The sequence below is a fragment of the Patagioenas fasciata genome, chromosome 3, assembly GCF_037038585.1.
Source record: "Patagioenas fasciata isolate bPatFas1 chromosome 3, bPatFas1.hap1, whole genome shotgun sequence".
Taxonomy (NCBI): domain Eukaryota; kingdom Metazoa; phylum Chordata; class Aves; order Columbiformes; family Columbidae; genus Patagioenas; species Patagioenas fasciata.
In genome coordinates this window covers 57,708,878-57,731,169 of record NC_092522.1, presented here as the reverse complement: position 1 = coordinate 57,731,169, position 22,292 = coordinate 57,708,878, and the positions used below count along the sequence as shown (strand labels likewise).

Sequence of the window (22,292 nt, the reverse complement as noted above, 5' to 3'; positions counted from 1 at the left end):
AGCTAGAGGCCCTCTTTTCCCCTGCTCTTCCTTTTACTGCTGACATGCCTGTGGGAGCCCTTCTTGTTCCCTTCCACATCCTTCACTAGATTCAGCTGCAGCTGGGCTTTGGCTTTCCCTTTGGCTAACCCCATCCCTGCATGCTTAAACAGTTTCTCTGTACTCCACCTAGGAAGAATTCAATACAGATCTTATCAGAAAGTCATCAGCAAGTTCACATGCAGCAACTGATGAAAATATTTAAGAAGTTTGAAGTATAAAGCAACTTTTTACAGGAGCAAGACATGCTCATTGCTGCCTAAGTTCCTAAGTTCCAAGAGGAAAGCACCCGGACAAACCAAAGTTACTTTCAACAGCAACTCAGACCAATTGCTTCATAGGCACATTGGCATCTACATTCACAGGCAACCTAGTCATTTTCATCTTGAGAAGAATTTGTATGAAACAGATTGATCCAAAATACTCCGATTTATCTGTTGGGTTATTTAGTCCTTTTTATACACAAACTTATTAATTACTTCAACCCTTGCTTAATGCCAGCGATCACCACAGATGCAGGAGACTGATAAACATTTCACACCTGAACCACATGAATAAAGCAGATCTAATGCCCATTATACTCATTCCTTATTCATTTTTAGCTCAGAGGGAAGACACAAACACTGACAAGTAGCAAGGCAAAGAAGAAATCACGGGTTTAAACAATGTATTACACACACTTCAGCTTTATGTTGTGCATGAACAGTGGCATCCTTTTCATGTTGATCAAACTGTGTGTAACCTGGAACTATTTTCATGCATATATTCACACACATGTATTGTTGATATTGTTTTTTCCAGAAGCAGATTATGTCTTATTTCTATTATGGAAAAAGTCCTATAACCCAGCATCTAAGCTTTGCACCACCTCTACAGTCAAAAACATGCAGGAAAGAAATTACCATTGAAGAAATAAATCTAGCAGACCTTCCTCCTAAAAAAGAAAATACGGCACTACAGACTGAACTCCAGATAAAACAAACTGAAGATAGAGTTGCATAAATAAAATAATATTAAATAATGAAATGTAAATTCTAAGACATTTCAATATATGCCAGCATAATAAACCTACTTTGGTCACACACTCTATGTTATTTCTAGTTAAAGAAAATAAACATCAGGCCCTACTGAACTTGTAATTCTCAGCAGGAACTTAACTTTTGTGTCACAGACAGACTGAAGCTAGGAAAACTCACATAAGAACCATTAATGCAAACTCTGACTTTTTTGTTGCCTAATACAAAATTTCCCAGTTCTAAACTCCTTTTCTTTCCAGGATTTTTAAGCTAGTAAAGCAATTTCTTGTTGCTGTTGTTTTTTGTCAAAGAAATTGCAATGCATTCAAGAGCACACAAAAGAACGTTTCACAAATTTATACTTTCTATAAATTGTTCTTTGCGGTTCACAAAGAACTCCAGCTGCAGGAGTCAGAACACATGAAGTCTCACATTAGTGTTAACACCACTTTGTTGTAAATGTCCAAAAACACAGTGAAGGAAGAGAAAAAATGCTTACAATTTTCCAGTTCCTTGTTCTTCCCTCCAACCTTCTCCTCCAATTGAGCAGGAGCATTTTCCAAACTACAGGTGCAACCAGTATACTACTAAGAGCCTCTGTGCAATATGACCAAATGCAATACACAGGTATGTACTAAGAAATCTGTCTAGTCATGTGGGATCAGGAACTAGAGGTCCTTGGTTCTACAATCCACAAACTATTCCATGCACCACCATGCCACTAAAACAAACAAAGAGATTTACTGAAAATAAGAGAGATGCCTGGCCAGTGAGCAGGATCCAATGCAGTCAGAGATCAGGAGTGCAAACGGTCAAGAACAGAAGTAAAGCATGGGAGTTTGGAGAAAAAGAGTGTAAAACGTACTTATGATGTTATTTATAAAGTATGAGTAAGGAAATATTTTAACCATGGCCATATTACAACTGAATAGCTAAACCAGTCATTTTTAACTTGGAATTAACTATACATTGAAGCACTGTTGGTTTCCTGTTTTCTTTGATGTTGACCATATTCACAACGGAATAATGTGAGACCACCACATTTATTTCTTACAGAAATGAAATTTCAAGCTTGAATTACGATCCAGTGCTCTGCCTGCAAACAGAAAAATTTCAAACTTTGTGAGCCAAAACATAATCACGCTGCAAGAGCAAAGAGCTAGAGCATAAGCCATTTAACTAATCTGCCTTAAAGTTTCATAATTATTTTGTGCTTGTGACACGGTAATGATTCTGTTAGAATGCGAAAACAAGTTCTCTGATCATTTTTCTCATACAATGCAACCATTAGCTCAGAATTAAGGAAATTTGTGAGTGTAAATCTTGGCCAAAAATAGCCAGAGGGCCTAATAGATGGACAAAATTTGCATAAGCCTCTCGTTGACTCCCCTGTATTATGAGCTCCTTTGTATTAAAGATATTTCCATCTTCAGAATAAATAAGGAAACATTTCTGAAGCTGACTATACAGCTTTCAAGCTGTGTTGGCTACATAAAGCAGCTGTTTTAACATCTACCTATGCCACAAATACAACTTTTTCCATCCACAGCAGAGGCTTCAGTGAGCAAATTCCACAGAGGTGTTGAAGACAGCTGCAGAAAGCAGGAAGAAATACTTTTCAGTGGGAACAGGCTCCTTAACATGCTATTTATCATTTACCTGCTCCCGCAGTACTACTCCCGTCTCTGGCAAGCTCGTTTTAAGCAGAATACATTAAAAGGTATGCTGTTCTTGCTTAGATAGGGAAAGCATTACCCAGCAACCTGTCCTCCTCTCACCCCACTTTTTCCCCTCTCAGCTATCACTGCCTCCCACATGCTTCCCTGCCATTCCAAGAGTCCTGAGCCTAATGCACAGCTCTGCAGCAGTGGGCTTTCCTGCTGACAGGAACAGGGTGAGGAAAGACTCTAAAACTTGCTGCTTGCAGACATGGAAACTTGAGTTTCCACACCTGTGCTGGATGGAGGCTCTGTTGGCTAAAAGCCACTCCACAGTTTGGTACACCTGGTTTCACGCTTCACTGAACCTTTTTTGGCATCAGAAGCTCCATCAAAACAACCCAACTTCACTACTTTTCAGGAATGTTGTGCAGATGTGAGCCCCACAGATTGTGCAAACTCAAACCACCCCAGCCAGGAGAGGCAGGTAAGTGCTGAGATAAGGGCAAGCAGCAGAGTTTCCTTATTGCTGGGCTGCCAGTGTTTTGTCAGATGTGCTGTACGTTTCCAGGCAAACCCTTGTCCTTCTAAGAATGCAGGGAAACATGGCTCTATTCTTGATATGCTATTGATCAGCCAAATGACACCAAGAAAGGCACGTGGCCTATCCAGGCCCTTCAAAAAAAACCACCACCACCAAAAAACTAACAGTGTTAATATTTACCTTCCTCTTCGACCAGCTATATGGTGACTGCTGTATGAGGATAAAAACTGAAAGCTGTTACTCTCCAGTCAGCAGTAGCAGAGAGAAGAGGACGTGAGTAGGACACTTAGGAGCTTCTTTTGCAGAAGATGGAACATTTCTTGGTCTATGACACCTAGCAGAAAATTTCAAGCTTGCTTCATTTTGTTGGTTTTTGTTTGTTTGTTTGTTTTAAGTAATATATTTGTATCAATGAAAAAATGGCTCCAAAGGAACACCTCTAACTATGGAGCAAGGTAGCACAAAGAAATCTACTTTACAGGCACAGCTCCTACCTTGGGGACAGCTGGGTCCATGGGCCCCAAAAAGCTTTTTAACCCTCAGTGACATCTTTCTGAATCTCATTTTCCTCTTGCACTAAGTCTGTGCAGCACACATGCCAGCATCAAAGCACACAGAAACGCGGAATGAAGCACACCAGCCCACTGAGATTCCCCACCAGATAAAACCCATCGGATCCTTCACTGTTGCTACATGCTCCCATGCTGGCCTGGCATGCCATATCCCTGAGCCAGAGAAGCAAAAAAAGTGGCAGTGCCGGCAGTGGCATCACAACCATTGGCACAACGAACTTGCCACACATGAGCCACTGAACACCTCAGTGTGGTAATAAGATCCAGTTACTGTCAACCTCAGCTGCATTTGAGACAGGGTCAGAAGGTGAAAGATACTACATGCTATTCAAAAGTCTTTCAGCTTCTAACATTCGTAACCAAAATGTTCCAGGGGGAAAACAAAAACAAAAACCACCACCACCAAGAACAAAAAAACCAACCCAAAACAACAAAAAAACCCCAAACTGAAGCTGTCAGCTCTTTCCACATAGCATAGTGCAAAAAACAGATGACCACTGGGATATAACGAATCCCAGAGCTTTGCCAAAATTTGCCTCATTGATGAGATGAAACAACTATCAAATTCAAAACTAGAGAGGGGAAAATGCAACAGGCTTAATAAAGTAAGGCTGTTTATCAGAATATTAAATAATTCACGATGGATTTGACTGACTCACCAGAAAAATATTATTGAATGGATGAAATCAAGTCATTGGTTTTGCTCATCATTAGCGACGCACGTAAAGAGCTCAAAGAGAGAGAAGCAGTTAGTACTTCAGCTTTCATTTAACCACAGTTCTGAGAATGGCTACCTCATATGCAAAAGAGTGGTAGTACTATCCAGTTCTCAAGCTGAACTTCCATCAGCTCCAAAGTGATTTAAGGAACAAATTTGCAACAGAAAGACAATATGCAAGTATGTGGTATTTACCCTGATTCTTCTCTCCCTGTGTGCTGAAAAAGACTTTCAAAGAAGCCACTACTTTGCAAAGGACACCCTCACACATTCTCAAATCATGCTGCCTTGTCCAGATGGTGAGGCCACACCTGGAATACTCTGTGTCCAGTTCTGGGCTCCTCAGTACAAAAGACATGGAAATACTAGAGAGTGCCCAGCAAAGGGTCATGACGATGAAGGGACTGGAGCACCTCATGTATGAAGAAAGGCTGAGAGAGCTGGGACTGTTCAGCCTGGAGATAAGGCTCAGATGGATCTTACCAATGTGTATAAAAATCTGAAGGGGGAAGAAAACAGAGACAGGCTCTTTTCACTGGTGTCCAGTGACACGGCCAGAAGCAACGGGCACAAATTCAAATACAAAAGGTTCCCTCTGAACATCAAGAAATGCTTTTTTACTGTGAGAGTGACAAAGTGCTGGCACAGGCTGCCTATAGACGTTGTGGAGTCTCCATCCTTGGAGATATTCAAAAGCCACCCGGACACCATCCTGGGCAACCAGCTCTAGGTGGCCCTGCTTGAGCATGGGAGGGTGGACCAGATGAACTCCAACAGTCCCTTCCAAGCTCAACCACTCTGTATTCTGTGAAGGTGGCTGAAAATTATTTAGTTCTGTCAGAAAACTGAATTAATTGAGAAATAATCATAGGATGCAAATCTGCAGTAGCTACTCCTTGATATTCATAAAACCTCAAATTTTTCTTTCTTACCAAACTGCCTCTGGTTTCAACATTTCCTCAGCCAGTAAGTGACAATGCATCCTCAGATTATAGCTAAATCTCAGTCTCTCCTGCCTCCATACCTGTTCCTAATGGTAACAAATAGATTTTCTACCATTTACTTACATATACAGCTACCTCTGTTTTCCTGTTGTACAGATGCAGTGATGACCAAAATGACACAACTGGAAAAAAACACAAACGGCAGAACAAAACAAATGAAAAACTTCACAAACTCAAACAACCACAGGTGGTAGGGCTTAAGCCCTTCTATTTTGTTATTCATCTTCATTTACTTATTGTGATATCTCCCACTGGGCAACACAAAAGAAATTTGTATATTTGTATGGGGAGATCTGCTAGCAAATAACAATCAGCTGCAGATATGAAAGGAACTGAGAAGTCAGCAATTTCACAGCCTTTGCCTTACAATATCTGCTGCAACACTTCAAATTATATCAAAGCTATTGTCACACACCCTTTTCACACAACTACAAGATTCACGAAGAAACAAACATGGCATCAAATCCGCTCATCACGTTGGGACATATATTCCCTCACAGTGGTACTTTTGCAGTGCCTTATGTTGTCTTTGTTTTTAGGCATCCCAAGCACTCGGGTTTCAATGATCCACTGACACGAAGTGACCTATCCATCTAAAAATCTTGCTACTGTAACTTCCAGGTTTGCCTTACCCCTCCTCCTCCTTCCATTTGGAAGTCTTCCACTGGTCATCAACCAATGTTTAAGAATAAATACTATGATGACCCGGATTCTTCCCACCTAACTTCAAGCATTTCTCTCTGCCTCTCCCTGCTGACTTCAGCGGGAACCTCTGAAAGGAGTCAGGGCCTTATAGACAAGTCCCACACAGTCTAATTCTCATGAAAATTTTTCTGACCAACAAGACACCTGTCCATCCCCTTAGCCCCCCACTAGTTCTCTCCCACTTAAAAATCTCTTCTAGACACTATACTGCCCAATCTGAATGCAATTTCTACCTGCAATCTCATCAAACTTGTACAGAAGAGGTCTACCAACATCTGAGCTCCAAGGTCTTTCCATGTATTTCAAAGTACCTCATCAGCATTTTTCCTTATCTATTAAGAATGCAAAGGCACGGGCTACTCATGGGACACTTCTAAGATGCTACTTACTCCTGATTTTGAATGCACAGACTCAGATGTTTCTTCTGTAGATGTAGGTCAAACAACAGAGGCAAGGGTATTTGCTTTATAATACAAGCCACTAAGGAAAGAATACCTGGCTGAAGGAAGCAGGACCACCAGCAAGACAAAACCATCCCCTGCTAAACATGGTCTGGTGTTTTACAGTAAGAAATTCACAAGAGGACTGAGTAACTACCTGTAAATACAAGAGAAGTAGAAGGAAAAGGACATGTTCAAATCTTGGAGAGCAATAAGAAAACAAATGAGAGAACATGAGACCAATGAAACAGTCTACATCAGTAGTGCATTTAACTCCTTTCTGACACACACAAAAAAGTGGCCATACTTAGTAGTATTTCCTGCTAATTGTTATGAGATATAAAGTCATAATAACACTAATTACTGTAGGCATTCACAAAATTACTCTGCCATCTGAAACTGAAACTGGTATATTGTGAGACAAATTCTCAAATGTTTTCTGAAACAACATCATAAGGCTTCATTTCTTCTCACACCTCCCCATCTGACCTAATGCCTTCAGGTCTCATGTCTGTTTTAACGCAAGTCACTACCATGGAGCAAATTATCTGAACAGACAATTAAAAAAATATTCAGAAAAGCAACGCACATTCTAATCCACATAAGAATTTCCAAAGAAAGTTTAGGAGATCTTACAAGATAAGAAGGCACACAGCTGGAATTTAGATTTCATGCGCAGGCTTTCAATTTTGGGCTGAAATATTGCATAAAAATCTTTGGGATGACCAGAGTTTCCTCCAAAGTAATCAGCCATTCTGATCAATTGCCTAGCAGCAACAGACACTTTATGACAGTCTCTAGCAGTAATGACACAAAAGGTATGAAACATTCACTTATGTCACAAATACATTGTATGTATTTTAGGAACACTTAACATCAAACTACCAAGAGAGCTGTAGGGAGAACCTTCTCCCCTCAAACATCTACAACTTTCCAAACTGAAAAAAATGGAAATGATGACTCAAATCCCCTTGGCCAGCAGCTTTTAATCCAGCCACTGGCAGCTCATCTCAGCGATTTGCTACTTGCTAGCAGGTTGGTGACCCTGTATGAGTGCAATGTTTGGTTGGCATCTTCTCTCTGGAGCAGAACATCTGAACCAGCCATCCACTTCACCAGTAGAGGCTTTTTAAAATAAACATTCTTAGGGGTGCTAAAACATACTGTTTACAAATTGCAGAGATGCACTGCTGCTTTACTCAAATTGTCATGAGCTCCATGATCTCCATCTCAGTCTCCTGATGGCTCCCACCCTGAATCATAAAGTGTGGTAAGAAGAAAGTGTTGGCAAACATCCAAATGTCTGTTTCTAAAGCATTAGTACTCAGAAACCCTAATACAAACCTAATTATTGTGCTTCCATGCTTACAAACAAAGCCAAACATCTATTTTCCACAAAATAAGGTCTGCTTCCCTCAATACAGCTCTAAACAGCAAGAGAGTTAAATAAATTTCAGTCAAATAATTGCTCTCCACTTCCTATCCACCCCTCTAGTGTCCAAACATTCTCTAACCCAGATTCTAAAACAAAGAAAAACAAATGCCTCATTATATAAACATAAGCTATGTTTGAAAATCTACTTGCCTTCTCACCAATAATGATGGGGAAACTTGCCTTGCTGCAAAGCCATGTGTCATCATTTTCCACAGCTTTCACTTGAAAGTTACCCTCCCCCCACCCCCCAAAAAAAAAAAACAACCAAAAAACCAACACCACCAAAAAACACAAACCAAGCAAAACCCAACAATCTACAGGCTTTTCAGCTTATGCTTTTGAGCTACTGCTCCACCAGTCAGATTAAGTCTTACAGGCAAGCACCTCTGCTGCCCAGGGAAAGGTGGCAGCAGCAGCTAAAGCAGCAGCAGCAACGTGCTCAGGCCTGGTGTTCCCTTACAAGTTAGTGTCAACAGGCTACAGACGACTCGCTTCTCTGAAAAGGGCTGATCCGACTTCTATCATATGCCTACCACAAACTGTAACGGCCTGGAAGTGATTTTCTCCCCTCACTGATAAGACAGGAAATGTAGATAAACAGCTGAGAGTGATTATGAATCTTACAGCAAGATCAAAGAGGAATCTCATTCTCACCAATGTCAATAGGATGCGCATCCCTTTCTTGCCCCTGTGGTAAGAATGAGCAGCACCTGGACCATTTCAAGCCCTGGCTCCAAAACTTACTCTTCCAAAAGCACCACAGCACAGAGGGGTAGTAGGAGGACCTTCCTCATCCACTCAGTTCTTCAGGACAGACAATCCAATTCGAGAGGGCTGTAAATGCATCCTTAAAACTATCTGCCCTGAAAAACAGCGCAGCCATTTATTTTGGAAAGAGCGCTCACAGACACCGGCCTGAGCACACAGAGTGGCCATTCTCCCCCTTGGCCGTGCTCCCCAAGGCGGAAGCAGAGGGCTGCCTGTCACTGCCAGCACTCACGGGCAGCAGCAGCAGGTGCAAAGTCACAACTTCCAAAAAAAACCCAACTTCCCCCCCACAGTCTAGTAAACAGAACTTTTTTCTCCAGTCCAAGATGAAAACATAACTCTTACATCCCACCTGCAAACTTGGCTTCACACAGAGAGACAGGTATGAGACTGAAGCAGCCACCAGTGCTCTTCTTGAATGGCTTACAGGAGCCAGAGCTAACTATGTGCAGGTGCTGTCACAGGAAGCCAAGACAACAACCCAGAAGGAGGGGCTCTCTTAAGTGCCCAAAATTTATATTCGAAAAAACACAGCGATTATCATACAAAACACGCTCAAGAAATTTCAGTAATTGCAGTATCTTGCTAGACACAGAAGACATTAGAAACTCTCTCATGTTATTAATATATGAATTTAAATGATGGGATCAGAAGAAGACGGGGGACAAAGAATCAATGACCAGCTGGAAACAAGGGGTAGAAGAGGATACTGGAAAAATACAAAATGTGAAAAAATAAATGCATTGTTCTTTTTATCCTGTTGTATTTACTGTTTCAAGATTTTATCTCGGGACGGTCCTAGGATCTTATTTGACCTGTTCAACCATTTTACAGAATATTCGCACCAAAAAAATCACATCAAGTCCCTCCACTTCATCATATGTTCTACCTATTTTCACAATATAGACCTATGCTTAAACAACTAATTAAAAACTTCCACTTACTGTCACTGCTGATTTTGACACATGCTATTAATTTCCAAATAGTTTTATCAGGAATCACTGCAGTAGAGTTAACCTCAGATCCTTTACTAGATTTAAGAAAAAAAAAAAAAGACAGCCTTTATTTTCTTCACAGACCATTAGGGGTTGAAGCTTTTCTGTGATTTACTTTTGCTAGAGAGCCTCCCTTTCTGGCAGGCTTTAATGCTTACCTTTCTTCGTCAAACCCTAAGCAAAAGCAATCTTTCCCCTTCCTAACTTCATATGAAACTATGAGAAGTACTGCATCAGCTACATTTCCCCCACCCCATGACAGCCTCAAGTCATTTTGGCTGAGTATTCGCTGATAAAGCACAAAGTGCTTGCCATTCACTTCGGTGAACAAAGCTTCAAGAAATTGTATTTTTACTTTCATTTTTGCAAATCAAGTATAAGTAGCACCACTAAAAACAAGAAATAAGTGACCCAGTTACATTCTCCTGCACATGAAATATAAAAATTGATGCCTTTTGATGAGGCTCTGGAAACCAATTATAGCAATAACTCCTGAAGTAAAACTGCATATAGATTGTGTTAATGACCAGTGGCAATACCCTTGAAAGAAAAGTAGCTGGACCATTTACTTTGTCTCAGCCTACACAGGAGCTCCCTTCTAACACGCTCTGCCTCACCCCGTTGACATGGCCAAAGTCCCTCCATGACAATGTGATTTATCACAAGGATCTTCTTCCTTTAGGTATTTCTACTGCTATGATCACTGTAATATCTGATAATATCTGATAAATGTTACACATTTATCTTCAAAATGTCCTTTGGACAAAATAGGATTAAAGGCAGACAGAATTAACACACAACTTGTTCAGTGGCACCTGATGTCTGTCAGGGCAGGGAACTGAAGCCTCCGTCATCTTCCCGAGCCCAGGTGGAGCATTCCATTAACCAGTAGACCTAGCCTTTCACAGGTGTGTATACTTCATTGTCATATAACCTGGAAGTACACCAAAACCAAATACATTTTTGAAAAATCTGTATTGGTATTCCTTCTCATCAGGAACTGAATGTATCCTTTAAAACCCTTGTCAACAAAGTCGACAATACGAAAGAGAAAAATGTACACAGCTGCATATACGTAATACCTGACTGCCAGATCAGAATCTGATTTTGAAAGACGAAAATTTATCTGAATAAATGCTGTCCAATTTTCCAAATAGATTTAGAATATCATCACAATGCATTCACACAGCCTTAAACACTTTGGCTATGATTTCACTGTCCACAGTGTTTTATGGCCAGCCAGGATAATCCAGTCCCGTGGCCACCTCATCTTTCAAAAAAATATAAGGCTCAAGTTGGTCATATAATGAGGTGCATTCTGGTTCTCCATAAAGTATTCCTTGACAGCATCATGCATTAGGTAGAGCTTTGTTAATCTCAAAATCAGACAAGCTGTGAGTGATAAGCAAGTCATTCAGCCTTTTAACAAAAGATTCTTGGAGATGAGGCACATCTTTTGTCCTCCAGAAAAGCTGATTTATAACTGGAGAGCTTAGCAACATAAATAGTCCAAACATATTTTATCTAAAAGATAAGGAATTCCAAAGAGGACAGAAAAGTTAATTAGGCAAGATATAGCTAAAGACTTGTCATTTTGGTTTAGATCATCTCTTTTCAAGGCTTCAGGAAGCAGCTTCTAAAATGACTTGTCAGCTCCTTACAATGTTAATGAATTTTAAAATGTAATAAATTCCAAGTGCAATGGAATTAACAATCCACTGAAAAGCCAGAGAAAAATCAAAATGCTTTAAAGTACAGAAGACCTCTTTTGAGAATGCTACGCAGTCTTGAAAACAATAAGAAAAGCTGCCTATAAGAACATAACCAGGGCCTTGTTAAAAGCATATTCATTACAAAAACAGGGATTGTGTCACCATACAGTAAATCACAGCCTTACACCTGACTTTCTTTGCTTGAGTGTGCTTCTTCTACTCACACACCTGAAGGGCATTCAAATCTGTAAAGGATTCATGATGCATGTACAAAACAAAACTGGAGGAGACAACTCTTTTCAGCCACAGAAAATCAGCATGCCATCTACCTACAATGGAGCATGCCAGGTACTTCTGTTGTTTAGAAAAGCTGGCCCTGAACAATTCTGTTTTCCAACACTTTAGATATAAATGCAGTATTACCAGAATAAAAAAATCCAAACCAATCCCTCCCTCCCCAGCACCAACTGTTGCTTCCTCCTCCACACAGCTTAGGAACAAAATTTGTATACAAAACACTGTCAGTCACTTTTATTATTTGCTTTGGATAGTCAGTTTTTCTCTTCTGTCCCACTCTTAACAATCTAAGATAAAAAGCCAGATGCTTCAGAAGAAAACAAACACACCAAACAACAAAGAACTACCAGCCCCAAAACACCCTCCCAAAACAAAGCAAATTCATTCTACCGCAATTTAAAAAAGTTTCATTTCGTGTTTAGTTTTAAATAATCTGAAGATTTTTCTTATAACCTCTCCAAATAATCAGATTCCTTTTTGCTGCTTCTATTTGAACAAATTGTGCTTGTATTCCCACAGGTGTCCTAAATAAACAGAAATGTTGTTGTGACAAATTTAAGCCTATTGAGGATATCTGGCCAAAATAGTGAGCTTCCAGTAGCAAGAAGTGTGAGAGTAAGGTGCAATTTAGAGAGCACAAGTGGCCACCTTAAGTCTTTTGTCTTGCACAATAGGCCACAGCACATGCACCTTCCATATGCAATCAAACCAGGTACTCTTGGGGAGTTCAACAGGTGAAATGCTTTAATTGACACAAACAAAAAGTTTGCATTGCAAATACTAAAGATCAAAATACTTTAGTTGTTTTTATTGGCCATTAGAGGCTTGATACCAGCCTTGGAAATACTCATTTCTGTATTTTGAAGCATGTGTATATCACACGTCAAAGAAGGGAAGAATAAAGCAATGCAAAACCACTGCAGTTGCAGGGGAATGGAGTCCCCAGTGCATTCCCCAAAAGCCACAGGGCTGTCCAAGATTTATGATTTCTGTCTTACTCATCTAAGGGAAGACTCTTCTCACTTCCTCCCACTGCTGGAGCTGGGTTTCAATTAGGGAGCCAGGATTACCTTGGCAGAATCAACAAGCAAGACCTCATAGATGCTGTGCAAGTCCCAGTACTCCAGTTTATTACTGGAAAGCCTGGCAGTTTTTAAATTTTCTGGTTTTTGGAGCTCATAGATGGTCCAGGACTGGTACACACCTCCACACAGCAAATTTAAGCCTACTGGAAACAGCATGCTTTTAAATATCATACACAGATTCTTTAGAAATAAACCACTAACATCCATGCCCCCATCGATTACACACTGAAAAGCAGAGCCCCAGATCCATCCTGATGGCATGACTACAGTGTGAAACCTGAGCCACGTTCTCATGAACCGCAGCCAGAACCAACAGCAGAAGCCATCAGCTTTCCACAGACCTTTCTGTCCTATTATATTATGAGCTTTATGTCAGAACAGGATAAATAATGAAACACAGCCTCATATCTACTAATCTACGCTCATTTCCTCCACATGACTCTGCTAGAGCTTTACAAGAGAAGAAAAGTCAATGCAAAGTGGAAATACTGAATACAGCTACCTTTTCCCCTATGAGCTGCCATAATATTTTTTCCAACAGATTCTCCCCAGTCAGTATGGCAATCAAAAAGGGAGGTGCATATGGACAGGACACCAGAGAAGCTGGTTCAAGAGGAAAAAAAAAATATATATATATATCACTAATAGCCTGAATATTGTAAAAATACATTGATCCCCATCATGATCAAAGGAAAGTCCACAGAACTATTCGATCTTTACACTTAATTCCTTCAAAAATAATCTTATTCCTCTTCCTCCTCCACAGCATATGATGCAGGCCAAAGAACAAAATGAAAGCTTCTCAAGTGTTTTCACACTGCTTAGATTTTCTTTTATGCACCCACCTGCCTGATGCAGGTGTGATTTCTCTCCTGATCGCTAATGAACTTTTGTGTTGTTACTTAGGAACACCCTTTCAACTTCTGAGGTAAAAAACATCCAAGCATTCCCTCCAGAGTAACACCACCAACCACAAGCTGCGCACTGAAACTTGCAATGCAAATAAAAAACCCAAAGCCAGACAAGATGAGCCCTCCCACACTGCAGAGGCCAGAAAGTGGTTAAACAGAGAAATCAATTTTTCTTTTCATCTAGTCCTTCTTAGTTCTTGTAGATTTAAATGCAATAAGGGAAACTGGAAAATTAACACATTGCAAACATGGTTTGCAAATTAATTGCTCCTTTCTGCTTGGGGATTTAAATTTTTTTAATTGTCATGAGACTTGACTAGTCCAACTGTTGCATGAAACACACATGCAAATATGTAGGGCTTTGGTGGTTAGCTGGGCCGGACGTCCAATACCTATTCCTCCAAATGCTTCTGTCAGTCACCTGGAAAACAAGCAGAATACCTCCTTACAAAAAAATTGTTCATAGTTCGCCAACCTTGCCAGCTGGGTACCACCATTCTTGCAAAACCTACACTGAGTACATAAAGCCACCCACTCTTTAGCAATGTCATTCACACAGATCCCCTCTGACAGCCCAAATGAAACTGTACACCAAGGATACACTGCGTCCAGCTCTGGAGCCCCCAGTGCAGGACAGACGTGGGCCTGTTGGAGAGGATCCAGAGGAGGCCACAGGAACTATGAGAGGGCTGGAACAGCTCTGCTGCGAGGACAAGCTGAGAGAGCTGGGGTTGTTCAGCCTGCTGCCTTTCAGTACCTAAAGGGAGCCTATAAGAAGGATGGCGACAGACTTTTTAGAAAGGTCTGTTATGACAAGACAAGGGATAATGATTTTAAACTACAAGAGGGGAGAGTCAGGTTAAACATAAGATTTCTTTTTTTTGTTTTTACAATGAGGGTGGTGAAACACTGGCACAGGTTGCCCAGAGAGGTGGTAGATGCTTCATTCCTGGAAACATTTCAGGCCAGGCTGGATAGGGCTCTGAACAACCTGATCTGGTTGAGAATGTCCCTGCTCATTGCAGGGGCGTTGGACTAAATGACCTTCAAAGGTCCCTTCTAACCCAAACTATTCTATGAAGTGTGAAATAAATTTAGAAAGGAGAATGCACCTTAGCATTCAGGCAAAATATGTTCCACTTCTCCACAAAGCCAGCAGCACAGCTTACTCAGTGGGTACTAAGACTCTAGTCACAAGGACTCTGCTTCTTCTCAGCCACTGGTCTGCTACAGAGTGCTAGACAAGTCCTTGTCTTCTTAACATCCCAGGCGACTCAGGCACAGACAGAAAATTCCTATACTAACTGATAACAAGTGCAGAATTTCATTAATGGCTAGATATTAATAGATCTGTCTACTTTCTCTTGAGAAGAGCCAACACTTTAAAAAAAAAAAAAAAAAAACACCACCAACCAGATCATTTTCAAAGAAGACTGCAGTCCTTCCCCAGGGGCTCATCACGTTCAAGCACACACAATAAAGGCTTTTCTGCACTTGCACAAAAATGATCACAACCCATTCACCAAGATGCAGTGGTTTCCAAGCCTTTCATTTACAGGCCTCAGAAGACTTTCCAGCAGAGTCACAACTACTGGCTAGAGGGGTTAAGGTAGAAGATTCTAGTTTTATTTCCTAGATCTCTCAAAAGGCCACAAAGTGAAAAGCTGCATAACTTGGTATTTCTCACAGTCTGTTCCCACACAAGCCAAGAAATGTTCATCCTTGATGAAGAATAAAATAAAAAAATGACATTGACTTTGCTTTGAAAAATATCTGTGCTTGATCCAACTGAAGAGTCAATCAATTGTAACAAAACCTGCTTCCACCTTGGTGGAAAAATTGTCCTTTTCCACTACAATTGAGAAATTTCTTCCTAATTGTAACATTAAAGGAAGAAAAAAAAAAGTCATTAAAATCCAAGCCTGAAAGGCAATATGTTCTCCTGTTCTTATTTGAATTCTCATTTATGTATTTCTCTAGTTACAGTAAAATCATGGAATAATGTGAACTGGGACTTTTGTTCACCTGGTACTACCCTGCCCTCCCTTCCTGCTAATGCAGGGAAAAGTTCTACTTGTTTGCTCAGGACCATGTCCAGTTGAATTCTCAGTATCTGCCCGGACACCCCAGCCTCCCTATGCTCCCTATGAAGCTTGTTCCAATGTTTGACCACCCTCACATTGAATTTTTTTTATCAAATATCACAATGGAATTTCCTTTGTTGTAACTGGTCTATTGTCCTACTGCCATGCACCTGCCAGAAGAGCCTGGCTGTGTCCTCTTCATACCCTCTCACCAGTTAACTGAAGACATGGGATAGTTTTCCATTAAAGAAAAGCAACACATACATACAATTGTATTCCCAATATGTTAGTAAGTACAAACATATATGCATTTTCACCTTATTTTTCCAACATACAAGTACTGTACTCTTGTATGCAACCTAACATTGTCTCTTACAGATTGCCTTTCTACAGCGTTCACCACCAAAAGCTTACCTTCACAGGCAAGCAACACAGCTAACGTGGGAACTCACACCACAAATTATTCCGTGGTAATCCTCCCATAAGGGGAAACCCTTAATTTTTGTTCCCTATTTGAACAGTCCTGCCAGTCTGAGGTACTTATACGACCTCAGGATGCACTGTGTTTTTCACAACTTCTTGGTTAAGCAGGGAAGCGACATTAGCAATGTGGAAACTGGGCATGAAGAAAAATCACGTGCAGACTTGTGGTCAACATGAGGATGAAGACTACAGGCCACAGCACACAGCTTGTACCTGCTCTGCCGGGGCACCTCCTTCGGGGTCATGCAGGCTGTAGCAGAGTACGGGAGTGAGCTCAAGTGTCCCAGTGCTGCCCCTCCGACCCTACTAACACACCTTTCTCTCCAGAAGCACATCAGCTGCACACGGATGGATGCTCGGTTCACCAAGTGTATGTGTGTGGCGCTTTTGTTTATTTGTGAGTATTTGCTCTGGCTTTTTTTACAACAGCACCGTCTGCCATGAGCCATCCGTAACCCCGTTCCTCCCGCGCCGGGCAAAGCCCCCACCTGTGCGCACCTGCGCGGCTGCGAAGCGCTGGGCGGGTAACGCCCGGGCGCCCCCGAAGCGCGACCCTCAGTTGCCGCCTCGCACCCACCTGACGGCGAGCGGCAGCCAGCGGATCGCGCTCGGCCGCGGCCACCGGGCAAGGAGCCGCCTCCGGCCACCGACCTGTCTCGGGTTTGAGGCAGGGTCTCAAGGGGACTCTGTCTTTCACCAAAATTAACTTCTGAGAGGGCGCACCCCACCGCCCGCCTCCCTGGGCGCCGCCGGCCTTTCTCACCTCGGTGTCAGACCTCACGGCCCCGCGTACCCCTACCCACCCCCGCCGGGCAGCCCCAGCCTCCCGCTGCCCCCGGCCCCGCTCCCGCCGCCCGGGAAGCCCGGGGGGGGGCACGGCCGCCCCTCCCGCCGGCGCCGGAGGGAGGCCCCAGCCCAGCCGCCACGGGAGGCGAGGAACCGCAACAAGTCCCCGCTGCCTCCAGCCGCCCTTACCCAGATAGTGCCGCAGGTCCAGCAGAAAGTGCGGGGGGCCCCCGTTGAGCTGGTAGAAGAGGGAGCCCAGGCAGAAGAGCAGCAGGGCGGCCATGCAGAAGCCGTAGTCGCGCAGCGAGAGGAACGGCAGCAGCGAGAGGGGCCGCCGCCTCTTCCAGCCCCCGCCCTGGCCCGGGCCCCCTCCCGCCGCCGCGGGGGGCCGGGGCGCCGGGCAGTCCCCGCCGCCACCGTGCTGCTGCTTCTTCTTCATCCTCCCCTTCGCCGCCGCCGGGTCACACAGCCCGCCGGGGAAAGCGCATCCTCCATCCGCCTGCTCAGCTCACGCTGCCCGCGGCAATCAAAGTTCCCGGGAGCTCAGGGGACCCGTCCCGTCCTCATCGCCGGCTGCCCCCGGCCCCGCAGGCAGGCGAGAGTCCCCGGCGCTGCGACGGCGGCTGCTGCGGAGCGCCGCTAAGGGGAGGGGAAGGAGGTGGTCACCATCCCGCTCCCTGGGGCTCCTCTCCTCCTCCGCCGCTCTCGCTCCCTCTCGCCACTCGGCCTCTCGCTCCGGTGTCAAGTTACAGCCAGCGCTCCGCCACCGACCGCCTGCAACTCGCGGCCGACTTGTGCGCGCCGCCCGGCCCCGCCGCCCCCGCCCGCCCCGGCCCCGCCGCCCCCGCCCGCCCCGGCCCTCGCCGCCCGCCCACCCCCCGGCCCGGCCTGGCCCGGCCCCGGTCCCCGCGACGCGCCCGTAGCCTCCGCGCGAGCGACCCCTGCGGGCGCCACCGCCCCACCGTCCTGGCTGCCGAGAGGCCCGGCCCGCCCCGGCCGACCCAGCCCACCTGCCCCGGCCCGCCCCTGCCTCCGGCTCTCCGCCGGGGCCGTGGGGCTGCGCGGGGAGCGGGGCCGCTGCCCGTGGGGCAGGGGCTGTGGCAGGGCTTCTCGCTATCCCCCGCCGCAGGGATCTGTGCTCGCAGCCGGCCCCGTGAGGTGCAGCGATCGGTCCTGGCTTGCCCAAAGCGCTGCCACGGCCCCCTGCCCGCACCTCTCCCGCGGGGACGGGCCTCGGGACACCCCTCCGGGGGCCGGCCGAGGGGTGTCAGCCCACCTGCTGGGCACCAGGGCCCCAGTGGCCCACACACGCTGCATTGGGGCTGTCGTATCTCTCGTTACAGCGATGACAGCGGTAGAAAGGTGATTTAGATGAACCTAATGCGGCATTAAGCTCCCGCACCTCTATCCTCCTATAGCATGGCTGCTGCTTTGCTGGTATGATGAAAACAGGGCTATTGTCTACTGGGGACAAGGCTTTAGACAAGTATGGAAATCACAAGATTGCTCATGCAACCTTAATTTTACCCCCTTGCACATATGGCTTATGATGCAGCCTCTAATTACTCAATCATGCTTTTTTTTTTTTTTCCTAGAGAACCACTTCCTACCATGCACAGGGTGAATGGCGTTCACTCAGCGCTGAGCTGATTAATAGCTTTATCCTCTTTATATATACAGCATATGTCCCCAATATGTCCCAATGGCTTATTTGGAGCCATTCTTGTCCTTGGGCATTGTCTGAAGCAGAAATACATTTCATTCCCTTGTGTGGCTGTGTTGCCCATGCAGCAGTGGAGGGAGGAGGCCTTGAGGTGGTACTGCCAGGACACGGCTTCATTTTATGGACCTGTCTGGAGGCGGGGAGAGGGCCTTCCTCAAGATCTCTCTCGTGGGATCACACACGACTCTTCATTTCCAAGCAGCAGCAAGTTGTATCCACTGTGGTTTGGGATAAAAGTAGGAAATCATGACACAAGTGCAACTTGCCAGGTCAGAAATTAAAAAGCAATCACCCTTTTCCTTTTTAGGCTTAAAAAAAATGCATCCTGATTTAGGAGGCCTGACTCATAATCTTTGCACGCTTGAAGCTGGAAATTTTGCTCAGGTGAATGCATTCAGATGTTTTTGCCACTTACATTGAAAGGTTTGGGTGAATGCCTAAATCTTACCTACACTACTGGCTTCACTTTGTTGCTGGCATCCAGCAGCAAAGGGCATGTGCTGAAATATGGAAATTAACGTTGCTGGTGTAGACAAGAGCACAAAGCCAGAATCTGACAATAACCAATCCCATTGCATTCCTCAATAAAAAAAACATCCACATACTGGCAAACAGAACAGACTTTCTTAGACCATTTGGAGAAGAATCTCCTGTTAGCTACAGTTTTATGGCATCACTGCACAGATTCTTCACAATCTTACAGAAAACCTATAGCAAAGACAAAGTTAGGAATGACACCTGATCTTTGAAAAGGAGAAAAGTAATATGATACCAATAAATATTCCACCCTGGGCTAGTGTTTAGACACCAAAAAAAAAAAAAAAAAAAAAAAGAAACAGCAGAAGGTAACACTTTTAAGACTGCAGTTCACTTTAAACAGAAATACCCGCCAACTCTCACCAGATAAAGGCATAACTATAATTACACAGTTAAACTACCACTTCTTAATTCTCATTAATGTTGCTTTGAAACACTTAGGAAGTATCGGTGGCTTACTTAATGTGCTCTGCTGCCGAGGATGTTTTGTCTTGCACTGCTGCCATGGATGTTTTACATTGTTTCATTTTTTTTTAATGCTTCCATATCTACTGGCTTGCTTGCAAGGACCGCATGGCAGATTCATTTTATTGTGCTGGTTGCTGTTGCAGATGAGAAACAAGTAAGCACTTACACTGAGCATTTGAGAAAAATGGGTGCTTTGATGAGAAGACAGACAACACCTGTAAGGTGAATCAATAAATCTTTATTTTTCTTGTTGCAAAGAATGTCTTTGATCTCTAGGAAGATATTTTCTTTTTTATTTTTTAGAAAAGACAGAAAAACAGACCAATCAATGGAGTAAAATTTAAGTGGGAAGACTACGGTGTTGAGAGAGTCCTTGATGTATTTCTAAGTGTCAACAGGTAAAAAAATTCTCTTGGGAAGAGGAAGAAATAGAAATCTTTGTTGCTGGAACATATACTTAGATGTATGAATTAGCTGTAAAATTAAGTACTTTCACATGTATGAACTATCACACCTACTTTTTGCTATCAAGTAAAATGCCAAAATTAACCCTAGGACAACAAGTAGGAAAATAAATACTATTTACTTTAGCTTGATACAGTGCAACTGTTTCCCTATTTTTAATTTTCCCGTGACTTGAATAAAACCAGGATAATTTTGCATGCACAGCATAAAGCATTTCAAATGTATATACATCCTTAACTTATTACATACCCATCTGCACAAAAAATCCCCTGAATTCCAAAACACAATCCCCACACCGAAGGAATATTATGGTTGAATAGCCAAGTGTTAACACTTTAGGAAAATCCAAAGGTAGGATTTTATTAGACAAACTTGTTTTGACTTGTAGAGGGTATGACTTTAGCCTTTAATTGTGCAATAATATTGTTTTGCTTAGAGGACTGCTGCCTTGTACAGCGCACTGGACAGACACTGTTTGCTGTTTGTGTAGCTTTTCAGTTTATTTTTAATCCTTTGTTCAGCATATGTCCTTGGGCTTTGTTCAAAGTTGCTGGTAATGTGGAATCGTTAACATCATGGCAGGCTTTTCTACAGCATTCATTGTCACAGTACCTTGAGCATATGATGAATGCTTATGAATTACTTTCATGAGATATAGCTAATATAATCTTTTTACTGATTGCAAACTGAGACACAGAGAGATTAAGGTTAAATGTGTCTATTAATTTTGGTTGTCAGCCTTGAGATGACAGGGGTTTGCCTTGGTGAAATCGGTGGCATTATCTGTATGTTCAAAGCGTAGCTCCCTTTGATTTCAGATGCAGCTGTGAACGCTGACTACTTCTACAAATCAGACCCCAGGCTCCCAAGCAGAGCATTGAGCATAAAAAGAGCGCTCAGTGGCCACCTGTAGTTCAAGTCGTCTGCTTGACATCATAGAGGAGTGCCGTGGTGCTGGCAGACACAGAATCATTTTCAGAGCACTATTCACTGCAGCAGTCCTCATCCTCTGCCTGCCTTGACCTTGTCCCTCTCTTGGTTTTCCTCCTAGGATCTAGTCTCAGCTCCAGGATCTTTGTCCAAGTCTGTTTCATTCCATGACCTCATCCAGTTTAGGTCCAGCTTTTGCTCAGACTGAATCCCCCTCTTGGCTGCAATGGTTCCAACAAAAAGGACACGATGAACACAGAGGCGCTTCCCCAGGGCTGAAAGATGCTCAGTGCAATCAAAGAGGTGGAGAACAGAGCTCCTGGTAATTTCCAAGATAATTCTTAACTCCAAATGCATGGATTCAGAAACAAATTCAACAAGCAAGAGAAGGAGCACGTGAAGGTTTTACATCTGGCAGCACTCACCAGAGAGAGTCATTTGGCCATGCCAATGTAAGTTACCCCAGATCAGTTGGTTCTGTTGTTCAGCTGGCCTGGATGTAACATCTTGCTAACTGGGCTGTGTGCTCGTGCTAGTATCTTGTTTGGGAATGCCTGCACCAGGCTGCTGGGGTGCTGCAGCTCTCTGTTACTGAGCACGCGTAATCTGAGGGTACGCAGAGATAGCTAGTCTTCCATGGCAAGAGCAAAAACCACACACCTAAAAAACAAAGACCAATACTCCAAGGAACAGATGCACTACAATTTCTCATTTTTACAGTGGTGGGATTTTGTTTCTAACATAGGCAAAATGTCTTTTCCTTATTCTTAGCAACATCTAAACATTTTTTGTTGACATTTTCTGTTGACATTTTCTAAATAAATTCTCTAAATAAGTTATCATTAAGCAAAATTCCCCAGGTGACATATTACTGAATAGGCAGTTTGCAAAGGTATAAAGAACTAGAAAGGGATAAG

The 22,292-nt window shown here is 43.4% G+C and overlaps 1 protein-coding gene across 1 annotated transcript in view; it reads right to left on the bottom strand.

Moving 5' to 3' along the window:
- The window catches only part of UST (uronyl 2-sulfotransferase), a 167,523-nt gene extending 149,462 nt beyond the window's left edge, over nt 1-18,061 (bottom strand). Inside the window, exon 1 of the mRNA XM_065835205.2 lies at nt 17,442-18,061. Coding sequence (XP_065691277.1) covers nt 17,442-17,691 — 250 coding nt within the window. The 5' untranslated portion in view covers nt 17,692-18,061. The remainder of the gene's footprint in view (nt 1-17,441) is intronic.
- Nucleotides 18,062-22,292: the final 4,231 nt, after the last annotated feature.